General features: G+C 39.7%; 1 protein-coding gene across 13 annotated transcripts in view; it reads left to right on the forward strand.

The window, feature by feature from the left end:
• The window catches only part of P4HA2 (prolyl 4-hydroxylase subunit alpha 2), a 31965-nt gene extending 21505 nt beyond the window's left edge, over window positions 1-10460 (forward strand). For 7 of the 13 annotated variants that reach the window (XM_067304800.1, XM_067304802.1, XM_067304798.1 and 4 more), the window contains 7 exons: window positions 1855-1925; window positions 2164-2263; window positions 3382-3435; window positions 5882-5947; window positions 8027-8095; window positions 8574-8670; window positions 9926-10460. In XM_067304800.1, coding sequence (XP_067160901.1) covers window positions 1855-1925; window positions 2164-2263; window positions 3382-3435; window positions 5882-5947; window positions 8027-8095; window positions 8574-8670; window positions 9926-9996 — 528 coding nt within the window. In that variant the 3' untranslated portion in view covers window positions 9997-10460. Of the gene's footprint in view, window positions 1-1854; window positions 1926-2163; window positions 2264-3381; window positions 3436-5755; window positions 5816-5881; window positions 5948-7122; window positions 7149-7280; window positions 7416-8026; window positions 8097-8573; window positions 8671-9925 lie in introns of those variants that run through there. The other 6 variants (XR_010885634.1, XM_067304803.1, XR_010885635.1 and 3 more) reach the window with 6 other exon arrangements.
• Window positions 10461-11041: the final 581 nt, after the last annotated feature.

The following is an 11041-nucleotide window of genomic DNA, read 5'->3' on the forward strand; positions in this document are numbered from 1 at the left end:
TGGTATGGATAGCATTAGGACAGGTCTGCCATGAAAGTATGGAAACATCCAGAACTTCAGCAGTGAGGTTACACGTGATATGGGCATGCCCGGACAGACAAAGATACAGCATGGAAGGACACTTGGAGAATGCTTCTGAAAACACATTATTGTAGGTTTTCAGCAATACAAAATTTTGTAAGAAAAAGATAATGGACCCCATGCCAAACTGAAGAAAACTAAGAGGAAATCAGGATGAAGCTTTTAACCAATCTGGTGTTTCACAATGATTCTTCAAAGCCAGTAAACATCTATTATTATTATTATTATTATTATTATTATAAAGCTGCTCTCTCCTCCCTGAGAGAGGAAACCCCACCAGGGAGCTTTTCCTTTAATCAATGTGTTATAGCAGGTGAGGTGTAGTTTGGATACCGGCATTTGTTTGTGCTAGTAAGTGGAGAATGTTACATCTCTGAAATGAGAAGCGTTCTGTTGTCAGACCAAGGAGGCGTATGCATGACTACCCTTGTATGAACACTTTATAGTTCTGATTGATTTAGATCAACAGCTAGGTGCAGGAAGCCAGGAAGCATATACAAGCTCAAAAAATGAGGGCATAATGAGAAGTTTGGAAAGACAAACTTTATCCCCAAAAGCTAGGCTTCATTGTACGAATGAAATGCTTTTAGTCAGCCTGACCTCTCCTTTATGATTTATGCAGGAGAAGTCTGGAACAAAATACTAGATTGAGTCAGAACTATGGGAATAGTTGTGCCAAGAGCTCTTGTACAGGGAGAAGTTAATATGAATTGTAAAGCTGGCTGGAGAGGAGACCCTTCTGAGGAAATATGAAGGAAATCATGATTGCATACTGTGAAGAAAACACAAAAACAAAAAAAGTTGTTTGTGACATGTAATTAGGTGGATGGAAGAGGGCATGACTTGAAGTGTTAATGGTTTGCAAAAGCAAACTTGGTCATGGTCTGAGTTGGTGCAGTTAAGGGAAGGATTGTGTGACTTCTTGTTCTCAGTTGCAAGTATAAATCCAAAGTGACCTATTCTGTTGTGCTAGCATTAGTCTATCACTTTGACACCGAGCAAACCTAATCAATCTTACCAAGCTTCAGACTTATGCCATGACCAGTGGTGTGGCTGAACAGTGATGATTTTTAAATAGTGATTAGTAGGTACACACAGCGTACTTTTGCACTGTATCTTCATAATGTTATAACACTATCTCAAACTGTCTCTGTGAATTAGATGTTGCAGATATCTTGCAACTGGAAAATCTGAGCACAGTGTTGTTGAGACGTGTCCTGAGGAGCCTTCTATTGATGCAGTTTTGTGTGCCCTGTAACTTTTAACTCATTTCATAAAAGTTATCACCTGTTATTTTTCATCTCTGAGAATGAGGTTGATTTCTTTAGTCCACATGAGGCGCAGGCTGGTTAAATTTATGAAGTATCCAACAACTTGCTTTCTGCCAAGGATTTAGGATTCATATGTTGTTAATTTTTGTTGTTGTTCCCTTTTGCTAATATTGACTCCAGCTGTCTGAAAACTACCTTCAAAACCTGTTCAGCAAGCTGTGTCCACTTGTGGATTTAAAGAATATCATGGCTTATGCAGTCAGTCACACTTTTTCCAGGGTCTACTAGAGGTGATGGATTGCAGTTGCATTTCTGCATGCCCTATTCTAGAACGAGATCCAACTCTAGATTGGAGCTGTGACTTTCAACCAGTGATATGTTTAAATTGGATAAACATCAGGTGCTGATTTTGGTTAAGATGAAAGATAAATTTAAGATGAAATTAATTTTTAATCTGTAGTTGATGGGTTTTTCCCCATTGGGATTTTTGTTTTTGACACAGCTGGCACGAGCCACAGTACGTGATCCCAAAACCGGTGTCCTTACAGTGGCTAGCTACAGGGTATCAAAAAGGTAAGCATACAGAAAAGTTAAGCCTTAAGCTTTTTGTACCAACCAGCCCTCATCTGCTACCTAGAGCTTAAAACTTGAAATACTTTGCCAGTAGCAAAAGCCTGCAGAACAGATGCATGGTAAATGGCTTTTTTAGCCATGTGATTGAGGGCAGAAGCAATCCTTTTTTGAGAAATAAGTAGTTGTGGCTAGTATTCCAGAATTACACATTTAAATTCTTTCCTTTCCTTTATCCTAGCTCATGGTTGGAGGAAGATGATGATCCTGTTGTGGCCAAGGTGAATCGCCGAATGCAGCAGATCACTGGCTTAACAGTGAAAACGGCTGAACTGTTGCAGGTTGGTATGGATGTTTCTTATCAGGATGAAGTCTGGTCCTTAGCTGTCAGTCTGGATAGTGTTTGTACAGGAATAACTACGGACATGGCTCTTATCCAGTCCCTCTTAGGGATTCTGTCTGCTAACTAAACACATAGGTTCCCATGGAGTAGGTGAGGAAGGTGGTCATGAAGGGAGCAGGGATGGTTCCAGCTGCATTTAGCCATAATGACCTGACAGGTGCCTGTTTTGCCTCTGTGGCATGCAGAGAAGGATGAAGGCCATATAAAGAGTAGGAGATAACTATGTGCAGGGTTCTGTGATTTACAAAAAAATAAACTTTCTAAACTCTCTAGCTTGTTTTGAGTGACATGCTCACCATTTATTTTAGTCTGTTAAAGCTGAGCCTTCTTCACAGACATAAACCTTTCAAAGACATAAACATTTTTCATAGTCCTGCTATATTCCGATATGAAGTCTGATCCTTAGCCTTCTGTTGGGGTGAGAGTGGAGAGTACAAGTGGAACAACATTGCCAAAATAGTTATGACACATCCTCTTTCTCCATGCTCCTTGAATTCTGGTTTCAGAGCATGACTGAAGTGCTGTTGGATTCCGGCTGTTGTCAGGAGCCGGGTAACTGTGCTGATCTGGGAGACATGTTAAGTGCAGCCTGAGAGTTGTTCTAAATTATGAAGTATGTGACCTTCAAATAGCTTAAGCAAGCAAAAAGTCAGTTTTAAACTACCATGTGCCTTCTGTGTTCCTGGACAGGTGTGTGTATGTAACGGATCATACATGTGTAATGCAGAATCTAATTCTGGGCTGCTTATCTCCTAGACTGGATGCACACACTAGAGAAATGCACTTGTATTTTACCTCACAAGAAAAGCAAGCAAGAGTGAAAGATTGTTTCTGCTCATTCATGTTATGAGAGATCATTTAAGATGTTTCTTGTCTGTGTACCTTGTTTCTGGCAATTTAAAGAAAAATGAACTGAAGCATGCTATGGATGAAAACCTTGCCACAAAATGCTGTTTCTCAAAGAATGTTTTGGGTCTTTGAGAGAAAACACTGTCTTTTGCAACAGTCTCACTTGCAGTTCAATGTTTGTTTATGCTTCCTTCTTCACCACTGTAGGTTGCTAATTATGGAATGGGAGGGCAGTATGAGCCACACTTCGATTTTTCTAGGGTAAGATCACACTTTCAATTACTCCTTAGGGGGGAAAACGGATTGCTTTGGGAGAAAACTGTGTGGGAAACCCTTGTATTAAAACGTGTTTTCCATTAAAACAGTTATCTAGAGCCCAGTTGTGTGAGATAGATAATGACCTTTGGAGAGGCTTCATCATACCTTCTCTGATGCTTTAAGTTCAAGAACAATGATCAAATTGGACTGCCCACTTATCTTTGTCACCTTGCTTCCTTGCACAGTATAGAGACATTAAGTGTAGCAGTTGAATATGTTCTTTCAATTACTTTATTAGGAAATTGAGGTCTGGGAGCCCAGGGTTGCAATGTATCAAGTTGTTCCATTAAGCCCCTGAGTTCAGCAAGGATGTCTGAATCCTTTGTTCATTTGGCTACTTGATGCTTTGCTGGAGACTTGAAGCATTTAGCAGGAGCTGGCTGAGTTCAGAGTCTTCCCCTTCGCCTCCCCCAACCTTTGAGTCGCAGATCCATGCTGGCAAACCCCTTAGAACGGCTGCAGCTACGTGGGCTGAAGAGAGCTTACTCAGCTCAGTGGTCAGGAAGGCAGTGCTACAACGAGAGCGTGGAAACTGTTTTGGATCTACACTAGGGGGCTCTACCTAGCTAGCCACCACTCTGGTTAGCGGCAACAGAGGGGAGAGTACAGGGACAAATTCTTATTTGTCGTCTTAAACACTTTATGAACACAGTAATACTGAAGAGCTATGGCAACTAGTAATTTAAAATATATAATCTATTTATGATAGATTCCTGCACCCAGAGAGCAACCCAATAACTTTGAGCACATGTCAGAATCGAAGCCACCATACTTAACACTGGATTTGAAAGGGGGGGGGCAGGAACCTTAACTTCAACACTGTGGAACCTCGTATTCATTAGCTTTGGCCTGTTGAAAGCAGTTTAACTTTAAGACTGCCTGGTTTCCCGAGTCAAACAAATACTCTTAAACTTTCTTCAGAGCCTTTGAACGCAAGGAGCTCAGCTGTCAAGTTGGCCAGTATAGTCTTTACTTTTGGATTAGGCAGCTGGGGCAGAGCTCCACTTGGAACATAACCTTGGCTGCAGTCATCAGTTAAGGCAAGGCAATCATGGGATTAGCTGTGGGTTTGCACTGGTCCTCCAGGCTCTGTGTGCATTGCAGATTTTGGTATTACTGAAATCCAGAGACATCGGTGTCTTACCATCTCTTGATGAGCCTTGCAGCTTTTTATTCTCCTGCAGTTCTCAGACACGTTAATAACTATGTTATGATGTTGCTCAAAGTTACAGAAAAGTCTTTCAAAATTGAAGTCTAGAAATGTATGGCTGGACCTAAGTTTTGCAGTGGTTATAGAAGCCGGGGAATCTTCTATATTTTAGTGCTTTTATGGTAGAACTTTTAGATTGAATTTGCATATACAAATGCAAATCCATTTGGGGGAAGACCTTTTATTTAAACTTATTCTTCAAGCAGGTTCAACTACAACATTTTGAGGTGGTGGCTGCTGTGTTTTTCTTGCTGTTTTTGTTTTTCCTAATACTGATTTCTGATGTTCAGCCAGGAGATATTAAGGTGTGCTACTACAAAACAAAACAAAAAGCTTGAAGTTAGTTACTACTAGCAATGTAAACAAACACTCCCTTGCATCTTTTGAAGGGAATGGAGACATACTGGGATTCTAGATGTTTCCCCTTTTCACACCCCCTCCCCCCCCCAGACTGGCTCTTGCATTTCAACAAATGGAGCTTAAAGCATTTTCAACAGAGTAAAGACAATTTGATCTTTTTGATGTGATCCTTAATCTCAGGCAACCGCCTAAGTTCATTATTGCTATTCTAATTCTTCACTGTTGGCCAAAAATGTTTTTTCTTTTCTCATGGCAGAGTATTTCTTATGAGCATCAGTATTACATGGACATTTATGAGAATCTAGTTTTATCTAAAACACACTGAAGTTAATAGGAATTTTCATATTGACTTCAGTTGTCTTTGCATCGGTGTTCAGTGCAATAAGCCTGTTGATAACTTCGTAAGACTACTTGATATCAGCTATGCTGCAGGCCCTAAAAGCATTGCTTCTACTCTGCTCTAAGGATTGCTTCAGGGCTACTTTTCCTTACAGCATCCGAGTGCAGTGTGCATGCACTTATGCATTTTGTTTGGCTGCAATATGTAATGGCTTTAATACTGCCCTATATAAATTGTCCACTTTTTTAAATTCAACTCTAAATCAAGCTTAAGGTTCTTTCTGCAGAGCTACACAAATGTAACGCTAGTGTGAGCCTGTTCGGAACTTGGGTTAAAGTTGTTGTCTGTTACAGCGACCCTTTGACAGCACACTCAAATCGGAAGGAAATAGGCTAGCGACGTTTCTTAACTATGTAAGTACCTCTTTGTCTGCTGTCTGTGAGCTTGAAGTTTGCAGTTATTCTCATTTAATTTTATAGAAAGATGAACCAGATGCTTTCAAGCGGTTAGGGACTGGAAATCGTGTGGCCACTTTTTTAAACTATGTAAGTATGATGATCCTTTATGCATTGAGTGCAACTTTTAGTAGCATCTTATTTACAGCTTGTGTAGTCGGGTGTTTTGTAGAGACTTCTTGGCATCTGGAAGGAGGGACTTCGTTATTCTTGCAGCATCAGGTGCTGTCCCATTTGAGTTATTAGGGATCTGGTGTTCTTTAACCTCAGTGTAGAATGTCTAATTTGAATAAGGCCCAGTTTCCCTTTTTGGTCTCACTACTATGAAGTCTTTGACTTCATTGGATTTCCATTGGTGGGAGAGGAGAATTTGGATTATTTCTCAAAGGTCAGTGCTTGGAGCGCTCCTCAAACACTGTACTATGTCTGCAGTCTCAACTATCAGCCGTTTACTGCAGGACAGTCATGTTCTTCTGCTATGGTTTGACAGCACTTGATGTTGTGATTTGTTGGCAGTCTCCATTTTAACCGTTTGCAAAAAGCTAGAATTAGCTGTCACTTTAGGGAATGAAGACAAAGCTAACAAATTCAGCGCAACTGGGGAATGGGTTCCAAATGCAGGATTGAAAATGTTCATTAGTGCCTGCATTATACAGCCTACAGACCATGTACACTGGAATCATATACACAATTGCCACTGAGATTAGTGGCCTAGCATTTTGACAGTAGTTTTGTTCTGACAACACTTTATCTGTCAGCCTAATACTTATCAGTAATTGGGATCATCTAATCTGGTGTGTCTAACTTTTGAGTGGAAACAACTTCAAATTTGCAATTCCATGAAGAAATACTTTGCTGAACTGTCATTTAGAGTGAAACACAGCTCAAAACATAACCAGAACCATTCTCAGCATATGAGCAAAAAAATCTCTAAAACGAGTCAGAATAAGATAGGTAGTAGCAAAGCAGATTGCTGCGAAGAGGCTTTGTAATGTTAGATTGCCTCAATCTGTATTTGCTTATCAGACTTTCAGATAAGCCTTGATTGAGGTTGATATGCATCATCTTCTCTGCCAGTTGTACATTGTCAAAGGCAACTTACCATTAGGATGCCCCATGTAGAGCATATCACACACATCCCTACTAAAAAGTGTGGTTTGTTGCTAAGATACAGGAATTAACTTGCAAAGTTGCATGCATGTGCTTTCTAGTTGGAAGGGGCAAAAAACTGTGTGCCTATGGCATCTTATGCCCTTTTATTGTAGGTACCAAGCAGGAGGACACCAAAGTGGTAATAACATCTGCTTTAAACAGAAATCCAAGTTAAAATAGAAAATATGAAGACTTGGAGTGTATTAATGGTAGTTCCACTGTTAAATTTGGTGGGAGTAGGATTTTGATCCATTTGTTTCTTTTTAATTAGAACCTGATCAAAAACTGATTGAAATCGGTGGCAAGACTTGTTCTGTTTCAGTAGGAGTATTTCCAGGAACTTCAGGGGGCTTTGGATCAAGCCTGTGGAATTTATAGCGAATCCATCAATAAAGAATTAAATAAGGTGAAATTTCCATGAGTATAGAGGGGCAAAGCAGAGAAGTGTTCCTTTAGAGGCACGAAGTCCTTGAAGTAGCATAATGCTGTTGAACATCATGGAAACAGGGCAGAAAAGTGAGGTTTTCTAATAGTTTGTATAGTGTCTGAAGTGGTTGACCAAGATGCATAAACTAAATCATGAAAGTCAGTTCCAAAGACATGGTTTTAATTTGTAAGGAAATGTGTGGTTTAAGACATTTATGTTTTCCTAATTAGATCATAAGAAACTGGAATGAAATTATTGAAACTGACTTATTCTGAAGTCCTCTCCCTTGTTCTAGAGGAGCTAGGTTATTAACACTGCAGGTGCACAACTTTTATGGCTATTTCTGTAATAAATTATACATAAACTAGATGAAGTGCTGAACAGAAGTCTTCAGTTGAAATAAAAGCCTTCAAAAGTGGTTCTGTTCTGCCTTGCAGTTCATGTTGCTTGTAATGCATCTTCTTGTTAGTGCCTCTCAGAGGTGCAGGTAGAAATCCATCTCTGTTAGGGTTTGGGGCACTTTGGCTTGTGAGACCACATGCACAAAAAGCACCATAAATGTACGGAGTGTGTTGACCTTGTTTTCTCAGATGAGCGATGTAGAAGCTGGAGGTGCTACAGTTTTCCCAGACTTTGGGGCAGCAATATGGCCGAAGAAGGTAAAATTTTTGTACTTGTTCCACTTGCTTTCCCCTAATCTCCCCTGTAACTCTCATCTAAAAGTAACCTTATACAGTCTCACGTATGTTTAAAAAGTCAGCTAATGTGGCAAAAGCATGGGTGTTCCCACCCACACACACCCATGGCAACTTGATCAACAGGTTGCCATGTATCAAGGCAATTGTATCTGATTTTTGCAGACTGCAAGGGAGTCTGCCTTGTTTTATGGCATATAATCTGAACAATTTCTCTATGGAGTTCTCTAACAAAAGACTTGTGTTCAGGTAAGACTACTCTTCACTCTGAACATGACTGAATTAATAAATTTGGACTAAGCTTTTCATGGGCTGTCAGCAGGTGACCTATGTTCAAGCACCTGTTACTGCGTTCATAGGCGTTTATGACCCCTGTTAACTATAACTTGAATAGTTATGTTGACTAAGTCTTGGCTAATCCAGATCTGACTTCACTTTTCAGGGTACAGCAGTGTTTTGGTACAATCTATTCAGAAGTGGTGAGGGTGACTATAGAACGAGGCATGCAGCTTGTCCGGTCCTAGTAGGGTGTAAATGGGGTAAGTAGTACTCCTTTAGGAACAAGACCTGAAGGTCTGCATGTATGCAAAGCTGCTGATATACTGAATCTTTACAACAGTATTTAATAACCTGGATGTTGCCATTTTAACTACCATAGTCCTTCAGCCATAATGAAAAATCACACCATCAGTATCATGCAATATTAAGCTGCTATGTTGTTCAGCTGTGATGTTTCATAGTGAATTTTTCTTCGTGTTAGTGACAATGCAAAGCATGCAAGAATGTCACTGGTTTTGTGTAGTTTATCTACATCTAAATGACTTGAAATATCATTTAACTAGAATTGTCTGTTCCTATGGAAACTGCTACATAGCCTTAACTGTAGAAGGGGAAGTCGTCCTTGTAAGAAACCTTAGTGTTGCACACCCTACAGTTTAAGGGCATGTGTAAGTTTTATAAGAGTGGGGCTTGAATACTTTTGGAGAGGGCCCTTAAAGATCAAGTGCAGTGGGAACCCTTTCAACCATGATAGTAAGGTGTGCCAGTTGCTGTAAATAAAACAAAAATTTTGGGTTAAACACTGACACTATAGAGCATAATGAAGCTAAAGAACAGAGGATAAAATTGAAAGATATAAGAAATAGTGGTTTTTTTGTGATACGCAGAATAAAATCTATATTAAAAAAATGGAGTAATACTATTGGTGTGTTTTCAGGTTCCTCCCTTTAGCACTTCCCTTCTAGTTTGCCCTGGAAATATCTCTTTCCTGATCATGTTATCTGACCAGATGAGTCTTACTATGTTCCCTGGAAGCAAGCAATCTGATATTGTACAGCAAACAGGAGATAACTGTCTTGTTTGCCCTGGATGTCCATACTCTGTGAACAAGGAATGATGTTTCCCACTTTATCCAGCTGTTTTTGGACAGTGAGGAAATTCTGCTGACTGCTGAAAGGAGCTTGTGTCTCAAGCTTCGTGTCATCCACTCCCATACCCACCACCCCCAAGCTTTATGGCATCCCACCGAAGTTCCAGAGCACACTGATCTATAATGATGATGGACTAGAAAACACTTCTAGTTACTGTTGCCCCCAGAATTGAGCAATTAGAAAGATCCTATCTTCTCCATCCCTTTGAATCTTCTTATGTCTTTTACATTAAATGGGAAGAGGAGAAGTATAAGCAAGGATCCTCAGATTATTCCAAGTAAAATCTAACCCCACAGTCTGGGTGACAGTAATGTATGCAGACTGGGTATGCAGTGATAACTAATTTAATGTCCTTATTCCACAGTTTCGAACAAATGGTTTCATGAAAGAGGAAATGAATTCTTAAGACCTTGTGGGAGAACAGAGGTTGATTGAAATCCAACCTGCTGCAGGCCTTCATTTTTTTTTTCTTCCATATCCTTTTGTACTGTTTGTTCTTCTAGTTCATTTCTAAGAAATGATCCATCTTTTGTTCTCCAAGAGTCCTAGCACTTTATCCAAAAGGGCCAACAAAATATGTAACACCTGTGAGTGAAAGCAAATGGTATTGTACACATACTTGTGTTTTGGTTGCTGTTAATTCTCTATCCCTGTTCATCCCCCAGCCATCTTTCTCGTTTTACCCTTCAGTCCTCACAACTTCCAGCAGAAGTGGTGCAAACAGTGCTGTGGGTGAATCAGTATGTTTGGGTGCCTGGTCTTGTGCCTTTGTACCTCAGAAGTTTTAGATGTTAAATATTTCTTTGAACCAAAGTTTGTTTTGTGTACATGTTGATTTTATTGTATTTCTATGGATCACAAGTTTTGAAACAAAAATAAAAGTTCTTTATGAAAAGTGATTCTCTACTCTGTGTGCCCTTAATGGCTATACTACTGCTTCATTTTAAGGGACAAATGCCCTTTGGCCATTTACTTTTTGGCCATTTACTTCTTTTAGAAATATGGTATGGTTTTGGACAATGCTTTACTTAAGGCTCCAGCACATGATACCAAACTTTTCCACTTCCTACTGAAGCTGAAATTTTGTTCATTTGTGCATTGAAACTATAATGTACTATTTTCCAAGTTGTTAATTTTTATATTGTGAGGTACTATCTAGATCTGATGCAAGAGCTTACAAAAATCCACCCCTCCAAAAAGGAGGGCCTTCTCCACAATGAGTGTAATTCTTTACTCTAAAAGTTGGCATCTTTGCTGATGAATGAGTTTAACTACCAGATCACCTGATCTGGCAAAGAGCTTACATATATTGAACTTGAAGTCAATAAGAAGATTGCAAGCAAATCTAATAGTCTTATGTGGACTGAAGCAGGGTTTCCTCTTGCCCTTCAGACAGGAGGAGAATAATCATACTGTTTGGACACAGCGATCTGGATTCTTTGCCTCTTTTGCTTTGTTGGCATACATGTAATGTGCTACA

Source organism: Apteryx mantelli, chromosome 14 (genome assembly GCF_036417845.1).
Source record: "Apteryx mantelli isolate bAptMan1 chromosome 14, bAptMan1.hap1, whole genome shotgun sequence".
Classification (NCBI taxonomy): domain Eukaryota; kingdom Metazoa; phylum Chordata; class Aves; order Apterygiformes; family Apterygidae; genus Apteryx; species Apteryx mantelli.